This window comes from Thamnophis sirtalis, unplaced genomic scaffold (assembly GCF_051295495.1).
Source record: "Thamnophis sirtalis isolate CommonGarterSnake01/CBP01778 unplaced genomic scaffold, rThaSir2_p1.2 scaffold_6, whole genome shotgun sequence".
Lineage (NCBI taxonomy): Eukaryota > Metazoa > Chordata > Lepidosauria > Squamata > Natricidae > Thamnophis > Thamnophis sirtalis.
In genome coordinates, this window is record NW_028261386.1 from 68,134,432 (window position 1) to 68,153,869 (window position 19,438).

At 34.7% G+C, this 19,438-nt stretch overlaps 1 protein-coding gene across 1 annotated transcript in view; it reads left to right on the forward strand.

Annotated features, from left to right (window-relative positions):
* Window positions 1-19,438, forward strand: part of LYST (lysosomal trafficking regulator) — a 98,360-nt gene that overhangs the window by 4,514 nt on the left and 74,408 nt on the right. The window contains exons 2-7 of the mRNA XM_087718070.1: window positions 9,608-9,688; window positions 11,370-11,568; window positions 13,238-13,328; window positions 14,090-16,163; window positions 17,153-18,125; window positions 18,992-19,153. Of these exons, the coding sequence (XP_087574196.1) occupies window positions 11,377-11,568; window positions 13,238-13,328; window positions 14,090-16,163; window positions 17,153-18,125; window positions 18,992-19,153 (3,492 nt within the window). The 5' untranslated portion in view covers window positions 9,608-9,688; window positions 11,370-11,376. The remainder of the gene's footprint in view (window positions 1-9,607; window positions 9,689-11,369; window positions 11,569-13,237; window positions 13,329-14,089; window positions 16,164-17,152; window positions 18,126-18,991; window positions 19,154-19,438) is intronic.

Below are 19,438 nucleotides of genomic sequence, written 5' to 3' on the forward strand. Positions count from 1 at the left end.
CACACTTGCCAACCATGGTCTTCATATTTAAGTTTACGAAGAACCAATTCCAAGTTCTCGTAGGTTTCCTTCAAGTTTACGGAATGACCTACAGGTATTGAAGCATAAAAACCGTTGTGGAGTAAAACTGCTTTGAGACTTCTTTTTGAAGAATCTATAAAAAGACACCATTGCTCTGAATCATATTGGATTTTAAATTGACCCATCAGACCTTCGACATTGATGCAATAAACCAACTTATCTTCCTGGATTAAGTAAGGAACGAACTCCTTTTCACGAACCATGAAGATCACACTCCTGGCAACAATAAATTCCTGCTTTTCAGCCTTGATCCGAAAAACTCAGTGGCATCTTTGGGAAGATTCAAGTCTCTTACTAAATCATTCATTTCCTCCTGAGAAAAGAATTTTGGTCTTGTATCATCTTCAAAGTCAGAACTTGATTCGTCATCTGGTTCAGGTATGACTTCACCTTCATCGGAGCTAGGTATCTGTTCCAAGGTAGCAGGGGGCTTGGGTACTGATATATCTGTGCCATGGGGGATGGGACAAATTGCTGAGTGAAGATTGGGGTATGAAATGGAATGCTTCCATTTGGAATTAAACCCTTTCACATCGCATGAACAAAAGTATCACTATGGTTCTTTTGCTCTCGCCTTACTATAGGAATCCCATAACGGAAAGATTTTTTTTACCCTTGAACCAGTTTTGGAGGTCCTCAACATACCATTTGCACACTTTATGAGGCGCCCAAACTTTATCTTGATCTCCAATTTTTAGTCCAAAGTATGCAAAGTATACTTTTTTCATAAAGTCTGTAATATTCTGCTGTTGCTTCAACACTGTATATTCACCACAAATGAAACAGAAACTGTCTGGTGAATTAATACACTTTCGCAGAGCCATAACATAACGGTTGAAGAATGACGAGCTAACATGAATTGTGATGAAAAAGTGTGAACAGCCTAGAACCAAGAACCTGATGATGATTTATGCACAAGTGTGGCATGCAGGAGAGAGCAGCTCTGTGTTTCTACACGAGACTTCACAGTGCTGGCCACGCCCCCTGCACTGACCGGAGATGCTGCTATCTGCCCTGTGTCTCCCACTGGATTCTTCAGGAAAGATTAACCCCTTCTACCATTAGAAGCACAGACTTAAAACTTGCTTAGCTTATGTATATATTGCTGACCATCAGATTTACAGTGCTATATTTTTTTTACATAGCTTGGACAAACCCTTTAAGGTTTTTTTTTGGCATTTTATATCTTAAATGCATTTATGTGAATTAATTAATAGTAATTTGGACTTTAAATTTGGTTAAAAACCCATAATATAAAAAAATACCAAAAATATTTTTTTTAAATACATTTGAAGACAATTTTGCATGTTATGGCAAATCATGACGTCTAGGAGTTTTTTCAATATTTTTTTGTTTTCAGCACACCAAAATACAGGGAAATTAGATGAAAATAATCAAACAGCTTTTTAGTCACAGACCTGTGAATCATTTGCTTCATTCCCTGTGACAAATCAGCAATATGTCAACAAAGCAAGAAAAGAATTATAAAGTTCAATCTTCCAAAAGAATAATTGGCTCATGATATCAGTGTGTGAAAGGGTATAATCATCTATTTAGGCTATCGTTCTATAGATTTATTTGCAAAACTATTTTAGAACACAATTTAATATTGAAATGAAGGAATGAAATAATTCAAACTCACGTAATTCTAATCTAGAAGAACAGATATGGTCCCAGCTCATTTGCCGGCTCAAATTACATTATGTACTCCTGTGATCATAGTGGTAGCATTAATATATTGTTATGTTTATGTATGTGGAAGGAAAACCTCTAATCTGAATGGTATTGGGACACTTTCTCGTCTTCTAGAACTAGCTGATGCCTGCATATTGTGGATTTAATTCAGTTTTTTATAATGTAGCAAAATGCCTAAGGCTAAATATCTGTGCTTGTAATGTAGTTGTGAATGAAAAAATTAGCACTTAGAATAGCTTTCTATTGAGCTGGATCATTGGCCTATCTGTTTCAATATAGCTATGACTGGCAGCTATACTTTATCTATTGTTAGAATAAACAAATAGAATGTCAAGCAAAGACCATTCTCATTCTCTGTTACCAAGAGCTTTTATATGAAGATGTATGAGATTGAAATGAAATATTATGCAAAGAAAGCACTCCTGTTGTCCTAACAGATTGCCACTGGCTGTTTTGTTTAAACTTTGATCACCTGCAGTTACAGAGGATATGGCTACAGTTGGTCCTCTTTTACAGTAAAGTTTTATATACTGTAATCAAATGATGTTATATATGTCAAATAAAGCTTTTTTGATACAGAAATATATTTGTCTTCATCAGGCTTTGTTTTGTACTATAGTCATTCAGTTAACATCCTAATGTTTTATGCTGGAAAAGCTTAGCTGGATAGATATTAGCTGCTAAAACATGACTACCTAAAGACTGAATAATTGCCAAATTTCTTTATGAAGTGCAGTAATTAGGAACATAAGGACATTTATTAAAAATAGCCATACTCTACCTTTATTGTTGTATAATGGAATACTTATGGTTCCTTTTTTATTGCACATCTTTATGTATAATTTAGGATACATTTTATGTCTAGATAGTTTAACATGGATAGAGATTTTGGTGCATCCAAATGGATATGCATTTTCAACAACCCCAACCTTTTACTAAATGAAAAAGGATTAACACCATAAAACTGGCTCATCAGGCTAAAATATAAATAAACTACAAGCTCCATAATTGTGTTTCAGAAATAGACATTCTAGATGTTTAAGATTAGCCACCCTAAGATAAAAGATTGTTATTTTAGGGTGGCTAATCTTAAATATCTGAAATATCTATTTCTAAAACATGATTGTGGAATTTGTAGTTTGTTTATATTTTAGCTTGATGAGCCAGTTTTTATTGTGTTAAGTTTCATTTCTTGTTGGCATTGTGGTCAGTTAACCCACAGCTTTAGGATGTGCCTACTTCCTTTTCAGAAAGTCTTTTCATGAAGTCTCAATACAGTATTGAAAGATTCTTTGCAAATCTTTTGCTTTCAACTGGATTCTTTTATGTTGGTTGTGTTATCAAGGATTTTTATTCATTTGCTTGTTGATTAAGCTACATGTCCTTTCTTTTCTTTGGAAGCATGTTGGCATACATAGTACACCCTTTAAGAGATGGCTGATCCGAAGCCACCTTATGAGCTTCCATGGTTGAAGCTGGACTTGAACCTTTATTCAAAATTTTAATTACTATGCACACTGCCTCTTCACACAGATTTGCATACCAGAAGATACACCATTCTAATTTTGTGTGAGATACCATAATTACAATGGTTGCTATTCTGCTTGAGCTGAATGTACAACACTAACTAGATATTACTGGGGAAATTCGATAGTAAGATCCTTTAGGAAAGTTGGTTAGATAAGTCTTTGCTAACATTAGATTATTATTAGATTGGTTCTCTTTAAAGAACAGCCTAGAACTTTTCTGACCTTCCCTCTGTATAATTGCTTTGGGTGGAGTTGTTTGTTGTAAGGGCTGAGTCAGAGGCTCTGCAATATATCTATCTGCTGACTTAAAATAGTTTTCCCCCCTTCCATTTATGTGTCAGTATTATTTTTTGTATGTTAATGTGAGATGAATGCAGGATCATTTTGATTTTTCTGGTTTGGTGTAGAGAATTGTAGTTTGTTATTATTGCTCCTATTGGGAGTGCCTTGTTTTGGATTCAGGAGTGCTGCTCTAGTACTACAGTGTACGAAATAAATTTACTCTGAATTCCCTCTCTGGAAGAACATTTCCACTTTTTGCAGAAATAAAATTTCCTTTTAATGCCATGGATCACATGTGTAGTGGAATGTAGCTCATCTAATCCCTTCTCACAAAGCATTTTAAAAGTGGAAGTAAATCGTTATTTTCACTGAAAGTCTAAAGTGAAAAGCAGTGAAATATGGTACATGTTGTGTAACTTAATAATGAGTATCATGCAATGCTGATTTTGGCTTGTTTAGAGATCACATACAAACAAAGAAAAAAGCTTGCCTTTAAGAAACATTCAAGCTTATCTTTAGAATAGAGACTGTTATGAGAAATTATTGACTAATAATCCAGTAGTGATGGTAGTTTCATCTGTTTGAAAAGCTAATGTATCAGTATTGTATTGTTACTTTCAAAACAAGATTGAGGATACATTAGCTTTTCAAATAGGTATGTATCCATTGTATTTTAACATTTTAAGAAGTCAAGTAATAAGCCAGTTGAAGAATCACTTTATAATTAACAAATAATTAACATACCACAAAATATTTGTAACTTACTCTAAAGCAGTATAATGGTGTGTTCATGGAAGGACAGAATGTTTTAAGTGGTCTTAGCCACTTAGACCAAGTGGTCTATTCAGGTTAATTACCATGGGCTAGACATATCTACCAAGCAATTTACTGGAACTGGGCTTATGCTTTGCTCTCTATTATTCATTCCTATTGATTATATGTCACCAAGTCAGTGTTGACAGTGACCACATAGATAGATTTTCTTCAATGCAACCTATCCCTAATCTGGTATTTAATATCTTCAAGTGAGGCATCCACATCCACTGCAACTTGGGCCATCCACCTTGCTGCTGATCACCCATTTCTTCTCTTTCCTGCCATCTTTCCCACAATTAGAGCCTTCTACATAGAGTTAGGTCTTTGCATATTGTGAGCAAAGTTGGAAAACTTCAGCCTGGTCATTTGCATATGCAAATTCTGGGTTGATCTGTTGAATAATCCATTTTTTTTCTTAGCTGCCCATGGTATTCTCAAGAGTCTTCTCCAACACCAAAGTTCAAAAGCATCAATACAATTTCTATCTTGCTTCCTGAAAGTTCAACTTTCATTTCCATAGATTGTCATTGGGGAAACCATTGCTTGCATGATTCTGATCTTTGTAGGTAGACATATTGTTGTCTGCTGAATATCATGCCCATGGATTTGATTACTATTCTATGAAGTACTAGTCTGCAATTATTTCTTGATTGCTTGTTCCTTACCCGTTGATCCTAAATGACAGAAGTTATCTATCACTTCAACATCTAATTGTCAGTTCTAAGTCTAGTTGTACCTATTGTCGTTATCTCGATTTGTTTATATTTAATTTTAGTCCCATTTTTACACTATGCTCCTTGATTTTTATATCCCAAAACTCATGTATTCTGATTTCTGCGTGACTTTAGAGAATGGTTCCCTATGTTATACATGAACACATATATAGTAACATACATAATACTAATAGCAAGCTAAGGCCATCATGAAAAAACAAAAGTGTAAAAGCACAAAAACAAATATCTTAACAAATTTAATAAGTGTTCCTTTAAGTCATTTGTAAATATGTTGAATATTCTTGGGCCAAGGACAGAGAAAATTCTGGGAAAGCCCCACAGTTATTTCTTTTCAGAATGATGCAAAATATCTTCTGAGTGTGCTTATTCATTTAGTTTAAAACCTACGGTGTTGCTATATCTTCTATTTCACTTTATCCATCTGTCCACAAGGATATCATGACAGAATCTATAACATGCTTCAGTGAAATCAAGATATACATCATTCACAGCATTCCCTTGGTCTATTAAATTGATTACTTTGCCATAAAAAAGGTCTGCCATCCACCCTATATCTAATTACCTTGCCCAAATTTAACTCCTTAATTATTGGGTTTTTATATATGTATTGGAATGTCATATTTATTGAAGTCAAAATAATTCTGTGCACAACATTTCTACAATCTGTATACATAGTTATCCAATTTTTAAAATATAATTAATTTTACAATGAAATTCTACTTCATTATTTTCAAAATGCTTATGGATTAGCAATTTTAAAATCTGCTTTTTGTTATCAGACTGACATCCCAAATTCACTATTCTTCATTTTGAAACTTTCTTCATACATTCTTCAAGATTTTTCAGAAAAAATCGTTCAGAATCTTATCAGAATCTTATTAGTAGGGATGCACTCAATCCTGCCCAGGAGAAGTGAATTTATTCAGTCAGTAAATGTTCGATAATTTCTATCAAAGTTGGGTTAGAATCCCTTTAACCTGTACTTCTATTAGTTCATTGGGATACATGCCATCTTCTCAACAAATTCACATTTAAAACAGTTCATTGTTTTCTTATCTGAGTTCTGGCAGAAATAAGCAGATGTGATCATGAAAATATATGAATCACTTTCTAAACAAATAACCATTTCTCAATATTTGCATATCAAGTTGGTGGATTATATAACATTTGAAGGGAATGCGGATACTTTTTCCATCATCTGTTTTCCCTGGTGAACATTATAACCTTGGATTTATAATGATTTAAAAGATGATATGTGCAAATTAAATTTAGTAGATATTTGAAGCTATTAAGAAAATAGATGATAGAATTATTTTTGCCCATACTTCTGTGATATGTATAATTAAATGTGTCAGTAATTTAAATATATTTAAAAATGGTCCCTAAATGTCAGTTTTGTTGAATAAGTATTTACTTAGATAAATGGAATAGAAGGCAGGTGACTTCTTTTTAATTAATAGCGATTTGAGTATATTGCTGTCTGCTATAATACAACCTCAAATATGTGCTTTTGGAGTATACATATTCCAAAAGCATATATTTGAAGTTGTATTATATATACAGTTTATAAAAAGAAGCAGTACTTAGATAAGGTTAAGGAATTCTTAAACAATTATCAAACTCACCTGTCTCCAGATTTCCAACTTCTCTAAAATATGAATAGTTCTGAAGAAAAAAAAGGCTATATTTTCCAGAAATCCAGAACTATTGTAGGAAGCGTCTTCCTTTTTTACCTTCTTTAAAATGATGCTTACTATATGCATTTTCTAAGGACTTCTATTACAAATTCAAAATCTGCTGTCAAGTTCATTAAGGCATCTTTTAAATTCATTAAATATTTTTGACTGAACATTGTAGTTCTAATATAAGCACAGGTTTCTTTATAAAAAAAAAAAATCAGTTATTTGCAAATCAGTGCTACCACAGGGAATCCTGTGCACCTGAATTTCCAGAGCGACAGATAGAAAAACCCAGATTAAGAATTCATATGGGAAGGGTAAAGGGATTACAGATAAGCTGTAGAACATGGGATATGAATCAAAGAAATATTGCTTTTTTAGATAGAGACTGGTGATTTTTCAAACAAATGTAAAACCAACTTAGTCCAGAAATGCTTTGTTATGTGAAGGCATTCTAATTATAGAAGAAGTATAAATTGGTCCAAGAGTTACTGATTCCAGTTTGAGTTATCTTTTTCTCTTCTTCTTTCTTTTTCTCTTTTACCGTGCACATTCTCATGCAGAATTATTATTGATTCAAGTTCACTATGAGGCAAAAATGGCAAGCTTTGCTAAGTTGCTAAGTTTTTCAACCCATGGTTGCCATGCCACATCAAAGCTGATTAAGCCTTGCTTGTTCATTGCCCCTTTGCTCTGAGTTACCAGAAACAATGACCACAATCCATTGCAAGTGCAGATCCAGAATTTTGGAGGACAGCTCTCATTAGCATGTGATGCCTTGGGGCACTAGTCAGGTCCACTGTTACAGGAAACTTGCCAAGTTGAGTTAACATAAGCCATTGTGTCAGTCTTCTCTCTAGAGTGTCCCTTATGGCCTAACCTGCACATTTATGTGGTGTTCAGTGCCTTCCCTTTTTTGGCAAGAATATTAAGATAATATATTTGTATGCTTTTACAAGCAGTGAAGCCAAGAAGGTTTATTATTAGTCACACACCTTGAATTGAGTGTCCATAGCAATGCATGCCTCAATTAGAGAAAAGCATTTCTGGCAAACAGTTCAATTATTGTGGTTTCTCCCAATGTTATTATTGCTCTTATAAAACAAGGTTGCAATCATATCAGTGGGCAAAGTGCTTGACTTTCCAGATTGATACCCAATTAAAGTAATTCATCCAATTTGTTTTGTACAATTATTTCTGTGTTGCTTATGCCATCTCAATGTTCAAATTGAAGGAAAGGAAAAACAGCTCCTATGCCATTTTAGTTAGAGATAAATGGATTATTTTTAGTCCTCAGATGTGAGATACGAATATAAACAAAACAGAGCAATTAGTTAATGTATACTTTCCATTCATGCTATTTCATAATGTGCGTTCTTGTCTTATTAATTAAATTTTGTTCAGAAAAATCCTTGTATAATAAACTCTTGTTACATAACAGAATAACAGAGTTGGAAGGGTCCTTGGATGTCTTCTAGTCCAACCCCCTTCTCAGACAGGAAACCCTATACAGTTTCAGATAAATGGTTGTCCAATCTCTTATTAAAAACTTCCAGTGTTGGAGCATTCACAACTTCTGGAGGCAAGTTCCACTGATCATTTGTTCTAACTGTCAGGAAATTTCTTCTTAGTTCTATGTTGCTTCTCTCCTTGATTAGTTTCCACCGATTACTTCTTGTTCTGCCCTCAGGTGCTTTGGAGAATAGCTTGACTCCCTCTTCTTTGTGGCAACCCCTGAAATAGTGGAACACTACTGTCATGTCACTCCTATTCCTTCTTTTCAGTAAGCTAGATATACCCAATTCCAACAACTTTTCTTTATATGTTTTAGTCTCCAATCCCCTAATCATCTTTGTTGCTCTTCTCTGCACTCTTTGTAGAGTCTCAACATGTTTTTTACATCGTGACAACCAAAACTGGATGTGGTTTTCCAAGTGTGGCCTTACCAAGGCATAATGTGGTATTAACAGTTCACCTGATCTTGATTCTATCCTTCTGTTGATGCAGCCTAGAAATGTATTGGGTTTTTTGGGCAGCTGCAGCACACTGCTGGCTCATATTTAAGTGATTTTTATTATATATATTTATTATACTATTTAGTTTATATAGCACTTTAAAGGCTTTGGTCACATTTGAATATTTTGCAAAGGTGAATTTGGAAGAGATAATTTGGGAGAGATGTTGTAGCAGGAAGCTACTTTCAACCAGTCTGTTCAAACTGTTTTTTTCTAAATCAGTTTTCTTTGAAAGAATATTTAAATTTTAAAGAAATTAGAGCACATTTTAAAACAGAACCTTTATTAATTGCCTTTTCTATTTCTTAATAAATTAAGTAAAAGTCTTAAGGTCAAAGACACATGAGTCCAGGAAATAATTATATAAATAATCAGATTTTCATGGGAACTAAATTGTTTAGTTTGTATTTGCTTTAACTATTGTAATTAAAATTTTCAATAGAAAGTGCTTTAAAAAACACACAATTCTTGAATACTAGCTATAATGTCCATTTTGGGTCATTTTCTAATTACCTTTTTACATATTCACTTTGAACACAGCCTGTCTTTAATAATTAATTATGTTCTGTATTCTGCTGATTTCTTGTATACATTTGGAGAAAAATGGGAGCAGTATAGATTAAACATATAGCGTACAATATGCAGCCTTTAGGAATGAAGTTGTGTTTTTTAAGCGAGCTTTTAATTTGTGAAGGATTCTAACAATTATTTTTAGGTACATTTTTTATTAGCCATAGTATGCATTTTATTTATTTCATACATGCCTTGTTTTACAGGTCAGTCGCTAACAGACATACTGAGAACATATCTATTTAACGCTTGATAATTACTATCAATGAGAGAGGAAGTGTAATCTGGTGAGTTTTGGGGACTGAGTGTATTTTAAGATATTTAAATAAGCACAAAAGTGTACTGAATCAAGATGTCGAAGATTGTAGAAAACAGGATAATTCCCTTACAATTCTACTGCTTGTAATAACAACGAAATTATAATTATAGAAGTTAAATAGTAGGTCTTCCTCTGATGCAGGATAATTTGTATGACCCTTAATCTTATTTAGGTTTTCATGTGTCTGAAGTAAACTTGGGATACTTTATAGACTAATAGTATCTAATAAACAGTCTGGAGTACTGCTGACATGAATCTCACTTGACCTTTTAAAAAAAATGTGTGTACCTTACAACATATTTCATTAGTACCATAATTTAATTGTGAATAAAATGGATAATCAAACTTGAAGCTTCCAATGTTTCCATGTATAGACATTTCCTCCTTTCCATCTCAGAATTATGTAAATTTGAATTTATATAAGACAGTGATGGCTAACCTTTTCCGGACTGAGCACCCAAAGTGTACACACACGTGAATGTGCACCTGCCAAACCCCCAAAATGCAATGCGCGCACAGCCTCTGTGCATGTGTGCACCCCCTGCATGCGCCCTTCCCCCTGTGCATGCGCACATGCCCCCCGTGCACATGCCCTGCCCTGTGCATGCGTGGCAGAGACCTGCCGACCAGCTGGTTGGCGGGAGGCACGCGTGCATGTGCAGTGGAGCTGAACTGAACTAAACCCACAGAGAGGGCGCTGAGTGCCACATGTGGCACCTGTGCCATAGGTTCACCATAAGACATTCTTCTTCCTTCTCCACTTATTTTTCTTTGCATGTAATGCATTAGAAGTAATTTCCTAGGAAGGATTTTTGAGAACTATTTTAAACAGCTAAATGTAGCAATCCTTGCAGAAACCCTTATTTTGCTTTCTTATCAGGGAAGATATATGAGGACCATCCTAATTTTTATACAGCTTATTAAAATTTTAAATTTGTGCATAAATTTTAAATACATGCTTTCATATTTCCTCTAAGGTACTCCTGTTTTAATATTCTCCTCTTTTTCTCTGTCCTCAGATGAGAACAGAATGTATCATACTGTAACTTTTCCAAAGCCAATTCTGTTAATAGCTTTTCAAAATGTTTTGATGTCCATTTATTTGAAACTGAATAGTTTTGCAAAGATTTAAAGAGTTGAGAATGTGTCGATCATTTTTTTTAGAAATGTTAGCTTATTGTATAAATTATTTATTTTAAAAAAAATCAGTATCTGTCCTGTATGTATGCCAATAATATGCAGATTGTTTAATTATAATCGATTAAATACTGATAGGCTTGCAATATAAGGTGATTTCTCACATATCTTTTTCTAATATATGGGGAAAGTATTCTAATCTAGGAAACAAAATATTTAGTACTATAGTATAAATTATAGTAGCAGCCAGTTAACTGACAAATGGTGTCGCTCTTTTAGGTTGCTAAACTATTCAATGGAAAGCATACAGTGGCAAACAACTTCCAATGAAACCTTGCCAGGAAAATTGCAGGGACTAGCCGAGGCAGTTACCAGGAGTCAAAAACTGACTCAAAGTCACAAATTTTAAAAAATGATACCTGTACAAACTATATAAACTATTCTAGCTTCCTTACATCTTTGGAAATCATGTTTTTTATTAATGTTGAAAACCTTTTGTTTATTCGTGACAGCTCAGACATGAGCACTGCGAGTAACTCTCTGGCACGAGAGTTTTTGTCCGATGTTAGCCATCTTTGCAATGCAGTGGACCAAAGGGTGGAAGCCAGGGAGGAAGAGGAAGAGAAAACACACATAGCTGCCCTTGGACATTACCTTATTCAAGGTCGTGGATTCATTTTGCTTACTAAACTTAATTCCATCATTGATCAGGTAAATGTTGTTTTCACATTTGTCAAAATAGGATGCATTTAGCTGGAAAAATATCTATTTGATTGAAAAAATATGATACATATCCTTCATTGCACTTACAGTATAATTATAAAGAAGATTAACTAATTGGGATCACTTTCATATTCTGTTTTGAAATTGGATTTTTATATCAGCCAGGATCAGGATGACAGATGCATTTTACAATCTTATTGGTCGTATTTTATGGTTCACACAAAAGCCTTCCATTGGGACAGGGCTGTCAAACTCCCGGCCCGCGGGCTGGATGCGTCACAGGCTGGCCATATTCCACGCCCAGTTTAGCAAAGGGGATAAAAGTCCTGATATGCCATGTGACACCGCTGTGATAACATGAGTTTGACGCCCCTGCATTAGGCCAACATTGTAAGATAGAAACAAGTGCTGTAGCTTTTAGCCACTGTACTAATAATGTAGGACATGGTGGGTATTTTACCCACATGAAGTAATCAGATATGAATGATTTGAAGGATAGGATCTCTTTCCAGCCAGTTCACTCATAGGTTAACTAAACTTGGTAATTTTTTCATAATACATTGAATCATAAATTAAGTAAATAGGCAGGTTTAAATTTCCTGCTATTTAAAAATAAACCAGAGTTGCAATTTATCAATTTAACCTGGTGTGGAAATGCAGACAGTACAAATTTAATAGCCTGATTAAGCCATTACTGTCTTAGACAATATTACTTCTATTTGTTATTGTTTTATTTTTGTGGCTATACAATATTTTTGCAGTTATATGTCTGTTTACCTTGGTGTTGTCACACTAATGGTATTTCTTTTCCAAATTGGTTATTTCATTTACCATTTTAATGTGAATATTAAACCGTATTTGGAGACAAGGCAAGAACCCATTATACTCCTAGTATTTTCTGGAATTGATTAAGCTAATAAAAAGAAAAATCTGTCCTGGGGCCAATCTATCCAGAGATCAAAGAAAAACCTGATTGAAATTGATGTAGGCTTCAGTATCATTTAAAAATAACTGGTAAAAATAATCACGGTATCTGTTGTCTCACTGGATTAAATAGAAAGGTAAAGGAGGGCACCCCTATATTACTAATGTACAGGTTAAAAAGGGCGTGCAATAAAACTGAATTCTGTGAAGCAATTGCCATAGTAAAATACGGTAGTCCAAAAATGTTATGAAACAGTACTCCAAACTTCTGCCAGCTGTTCTAAAATGTTATTGTAAATTTAGCTGTGTTGAAATCTAAGGGGAAGTCTAAGGAACACACTGATTATGTAAGGCATTTCCAGTCTTAAAGCCATACCTTAGGTTAAATTGAAAGAACTAGAGAAAAATCTTGAGAGATGGAAGAAAGAAAATTTCTCAGGATTAGAGCTCAATTGAATTACAGGTAGTCCTCAATTTATGATTGGTCACTTAGTAACTGTTTCTGACTGACCTGAAAAAGGGGACTCCATTGCAGTTATTACTTTGAGGATTACCTGTAACTTTTTTCACTTCAGGTTAAATGGTTAAAATGTTAATACAGAATGCTGTAAATTGGTATTAGAAGCTTTGAAAAAAAACCCCAATAAATCTTTAATCCAGGTTTGATTATGAATGTATGGTAAATTATTTTTCAGAATTATCCCCAAATCATGAGTTTTTGTTTCTTTAATAGGAGCTTACCTGTCGAGAAGACCTTCTTACTCTCCTTCTATCGCTTCTGCCACTAGTATGGAAAATACCTGTGGAGAAAGAAAAGGCCATAGGTAAATTCTCTGTAATCTTGATGCATAAATTTAAAATATGTTTTATAATTATAAGTTGAAATACATTTTTCCAGATAAGTGATCATCTAAAATTTCTGTGCATATAACCATATAAAAGCAAGGTTGTTTAATAGGTATCGTAGAGCTTTTTTACAATTGTATTCTACATCTCTCCATTGCCTTATAAAATGTACTTTTTAAAGTGCTTCATAAATATTCATGACAACTTGGAAAAATGAAGAGTCATATATTGTAGACAGGGTACTGAACCGAGTTGTGTCTGAAATTAAACTGAGGGGTTTGTTTAGCTTTGATTTAAAGAGTTCTTATTCAAAGTTTGGCATCAGTTTTTGTGTTCAAGGGCTAATTTTTGTACTACAGCTAGTTTCATTAAATTCTTTTCCCAAAATAAATAATCTGTAGTATTTCATATTTAAAAACTATAGTTCTTGTTATATATAACAAAGAGGAAAAAAAAGAAAATGGATTTGGTCAGGACACTTTTGAATTAGCTAGATAGATTATATTTATTACAAGGTGAATCTTAATAACATACATTTAGATCATTCTAAAATCATTTAGGTGCATATATGTTGTTGACAGTTAGGTTTTGCCCTCTGTGTGGCAAGTCTTTAAAGATCTTTTAAGTAATAGGTTGGCCATATAAATTTACATCTAGATGATACTGTATGATGACACAGTTGTTTCTCAAGCTGTGAGATTCTAGTATCAATTTAAATAACCTTCCTGTTTTCTTATAGATTTTAATCTGCCCTTCTCTGTTGAAATATGTTTGACCAAAGAGACAACCCTAAGTTCTCTGAAACCTACTCAGGAAAAACCAAATATAGGAGAAAATGTTCATCTGTCTGCTCAGGCTTCTGGAAAGCTAAATTCTTCATGGAAGAACAGACGCCAGCGCAAAACTACTCATCGATATTCTGTGAGGGATGCTAGGAAATCCCAAATCTCCACCTCTGATTCAGAAGGCAATTCAGATGAGAAGACTAGCGCTATGATAAGGCACAGGAGACCACAGCTTCTGCAGCCTTTTCCAGCAAACCAGTCTAAAGAGCAATCTGTAACAAGTGGATATAACTTTCTAGAATCTGAAATGGTCCAGAGCTGTAATTATGGAAGGGAGAACTCCCAACAATTCATTCCAGTTCAAGAAGGTATTGTTCAGGCTTCAGATGAGTCAGTTACACCATCTGCCACTTATCTAGACAACTCTCCCTTTGATTTGTGTCATATCTTACTGTCCTTGCTGGAAAAAATATGTAAGTTTGATATTGCATTGAACCACAAGTCTGCATTGACAGCCAGTGTGATAGGCACTTTAACGGAATTCTTGTCTAAACTTGGAGATTGTTATAATATAAATAGTGCTGCTGAAAATGAAGCTGTTTCATCAAGTTGGACAGAAGAATCAGTTGCTCTGGTTCAGAGAATGCTTTTTAGGACGGTGCTGCATCTTATGGCAGTGGATGTTAATGCTGATACTATGCCTGGTAATTTGAGAAAAAGTCTTACTGATTTACTTAAAGCAGCCTTAAAAGTGAAATGTATTCTAGATGCACTATTTATTCCTTTTCCTTTAAGATCGCAAGGAACTTTACAAAACGTATTGCAAGTTAATCTTTTCTCACAGAATCGCCACAGATTCCTTCTTTTGCCCGAGTTCATAGAAGGAGTTCTGCAAATTCTAATCTGCTGCCTTCAGAGTGCAGCCTCTAATCCAATTTATTTTAGCCAAGCAATGGATCTAGTTCACGAATTCATACAGCAGCAGGGTTTCAAACTGTTTGAAACCACAGCACTCCAGATGGAAGGATTATGCGCCAGGGGCCCAGAGGTTAACACAGAAGCGTCAGAGTATCTCAAAGCCCTCATCAACAGCATTATGAAAATAATCAGCACTATCAAAAAGGTGAAATCGGAACAACTTCATCAGTCTGTGTGTACGAGAAAACGGCACAGGCGGTGTGAGTATTCTCACTTCATGCATCACCACAGAGATCTCTCAGGATTGCCAGTTTCTACTTTTAAAAATCAAGCTTCTAAGAGTCCTTTTGAAGAAACAGCTGATGGGGAAGTTCATTATCCTGACCGGTGTTGCTGTGTTGCTGTTTGTGCTCACCAGTGTCTGAGATTGTTGCAAAAACTTTCTCTGAACAGTACGTGTTTTCAGATCTTAACTGGAATCCATAATGTAGGCATATGTTGCTGCATGGATCCTAAATCAGTAATTAGCCCCTTGCTTCATTCCTTCAGATCACAAACATTCAAAAATTTTCAGCCACATATATTAAGCATCCTTAATAAGTTTATTTTAGAACAACTTGGAGGATTACAAATTTCTCAGAAAGTGACACATGCCTCTTGCAACATCTGTAGCATTGACTGTGATCAACTTGCAGAACTTGATGACTTCCTACATGGGAATGCTGCTGAAGTATCAGCGTCAAGTTCATCAGCTCCATACAGGTTTCAAGGAATTTTGCCTAGCAGAGGATCTGAAAATATGTTTCTGAAATGGGATGCCTTGGAAGCATATCAGAGCCTTGTTTTTGAGGATGATGACAAACTGCGTTGCATGCAGATTGCTAGTCATATTTGCAGTTTGATCCAAAAAGGCAATGAGATTATTCAGTGGAAGCTGTACAATTATATATTCAGCCCAGTGCTCCAGAGAGGTGTTGAGTTGGCTCATTACTCCCAACAAACTGGTGCAACTACTGCTTTTATTCAAACAAGTGGCTATCAAAAAAGATGTCTGCCTCAGGAAGTCCTTCAGATCTACTTACAGACTCTACCAATACTGTTTAAATCCAGGTTTGTTCATTTTGTTCATTGTGGAGGGGATAAATATATTTGGCCAATTTCTTCCATACATCTTCTTGGCATAATAAAATTGGAAGCTAAGAACGTAACTGGTGATAGTAAAGGAAGATGAGTAAAGATCGGCAAAGTCATAAATTCTTACTCCTGGATAGCTCCCATTTTAAATTGGCCTTGGATTAAACTTCTTATGGTCCTACTAAGGAAATTATATTGTTGTTGTATTTACAAGATTATATTCCATACTAGATTTACATAAATGCCCAATTTTGGAATTTATTTCTACACTAAATCTATATGAGGCCACATTTATTTTCTTCTCTCTTGACAAATCTTGCATCTTTAAAGATAAATAAGCACATATGTTTTCAGATAGTTAAGGTCCTGCCAAAAGACCTCCTCAATGCTCTGAAAAACTATTGCTTCATAGAAAAATCAGCTCTTGTATTATTTGGAAATATATAAGCCCATATTCCATAATTCCCACAGTATATGTTCAAGACCAAAGTCTAGTATTCTGATAAAAGTTTGTATGTTACTATGCTTATTGCATCCCACTTCTCAGTTGCTTTTTTCATGTATGTTATTAAAAATGTAGCAATTAGTTACCGAAGCTGTGCTTTGAAATATGAATAGCATAGTATAGCATAATTTGGCAGCATAGTACATGCTTTGGATTAAAAGATCCAAATTCAGTTCTTGTCATCTCCAAGTATGGAATAGCTGCTGACTGAATCCTTTTCTTCTTCCCACTAGATTATCCTGTACTAACTACAAGAAACTATATATTAATGAAAAAAATGTTTGTAAAGGAATTTAGAAGTTTAGCGTTAATAAGCCAACCCCCAATAACACATGGCATTATAGTAAATTATTTCTCTCTCTCTCTCTCTCTCTCTCTCTCCCTCCCTCCCTCCCTCCCTCCCTCCCTCTCTCTCTTTCATTTAGTTGATAACAGTTTAAAATATTTTTTTTCTCCACAGAATAATACAAGAATTATTTTTAAGCTGTAATGGAATAAATCAAATAACTGAATTAAACTACTTGGACAGTGTGAGAGCATACTCATTGAAAGTATTTGAAACATTAATATTTTCCCTTGGAGATCAGCAGACAGATCAATTGATGCCAGATGTGGATGGTTTGGACAGTGAAGACAAAGTGCCTGCCTTAGACTTGGATGCTTCTGTTCATAGACAGCAAATGGTTTCTGATGTGCCTCAGAGCCTAAGTAAATTTTATGCTGGGCTCAAAGAAGTGAATCCGAAAAGGAAGAAATCAGTCAGTCAAGATGTTCACCTCAACATGATAAACATATTTCTCTGTGTTACTTTTTTATGCGTAAGTAAGGAAGCAGAGGCTGATCGAGATTCAACAAATGATTCTGAAGATACTTCAGGTTATGATAGTACTGCTAGTGAACCTTTCAGCCATAAGCTTCCATGTCTGTCATTTGAAAGTTTGACTCTACCTTCCTTGGAACATATACACAGGGCAGCAGATACTTGGTCAATGTGTCGTTCGATCTATTTGTGTAATGCAGTATTCCAAAGACAATTCCATAGACTTGGTGGTTTTGAAGTATGTCACAGATTAATAGCCATGATTATTGAGAAACTTGGCGTGAAAGAAGAAAAGGAAGAAGGTATGCAGGAGAAACCTACTGAATTCCTTTTCAAAAATGGCTCATCGCAGTTGATAGTGAACAATGGGAAAGGGCAGTCGGACAATAATACTGATGGAAATCTTGACAATATAGGTCAACAGAAATCGATCTCTCACCAGCATTCAGTTGCAGAGCAAGCTTCGACTGATGGCACTGCAGAATCAAAACATGTCTTAATGCAAGAGAATGACTGGTTGCTGCATGGCATAAGACTTTTGGAAGCTCTGGTGGCAATTTGTTTACACAGTGCAACTAATTTCCAGCAGAAGGCTGAAATGGAGTCTCTTCAGGTATGTGCCATTAAAACCTCATGAAATATTGACAATCCTGGTTCTAATTGACAGATGCTTTAGAAAGTGGATTAAAAAAGCCAGTTGTTTGGCATGTTGAAACAAGTATCTCATGACAAGCAGAATTTATAAGTTTAATGAAGTTTACCAAATGTATCAGAATGACAGAATGGCATTTCTCAACTCTCCCCAAGCCCCACAATCCATGCCATCTATTGTGCTGTGAGGTCTTCACATTCTTGAACAGCTTTGCGGAGGGGAGGGGCTGAGTGTAGTGCAGAGTTTGTGGCAAAGATAAAACCAAGGGGAAAACCTGTGTGAATAATAAGTGCAAGTAATTTGGATGAGTTGCAAGAATATAATTATAAATGGACAGCTGAGAACCAGCGTTTAAAAGGGAGTGTAATTCCTTTTAATAAGGTAATCCTGAGGAGATAGCAAATAATAATACAAAAGAGGACTAATACAAATAACTATCAAAAATGGATAGAAATATATTTCCATAAAGAAGTCAATGAGAGCAAAATAAAAACTGCCAAGGGATAAGAAGTGTACGTTTCAATTTCTGATGTAGTGGAAATTGTAGTATCCCTTACTCAAAATTAATACAATAGTGTTTTAGTAACTTTGTAGGGTTTTTTAAAATGAAACCATGTATATTATATTGGAATGCAACAAAGATATTTAGTTGGAAATAATAATTGTAATGGGAGCACAGCATATAAAAAAATCCTTGGAGAAATGAATGTTGATTCTTGTTTTCAGCAACAGTTTACCATAGAATGCAAATAAGAGAAGAAACTGTAGTTGGTTTTGATAGCATTTCCATGAATTAAAAGTGAATAATTATTTGTGCTTAAATTTAGAACATTTGTGTGGAAGATATATTACTTGAAATGAGGGAACAGTTTACTAAAGCTAGAGTAATGGATACAGAGTTGGTGAAACCTTTATTTGATTCTTTGCTTCGAGTTGCATTGGGAACATATTTTACTGATCTGGATCGTTCAGAAGAAAAGAAAGAAAAGGTATAACTGGCTCAAATTGCATGTTTCTTATTGTTTGTTTACTTGTCCCAGGCCCTGCAGTTATGGGGTTGCTCTTAGGCATATTACCATCCTCTTGAAATGGGTAGCATGCATATTCTAGCTGAGCTACTATTGTGGTAACTTTGAGTAACTTCCAAGATTTCTGCAACAATTTGATTCTTCTTTCCTGTTCTTTTTAAATACAGTCTCATTTTTCAGAAGTTTTGTAAATAGCTGGACCAGAATACTAGACTAGATAGGATTTTTAGTCTGATCTAGAATTTT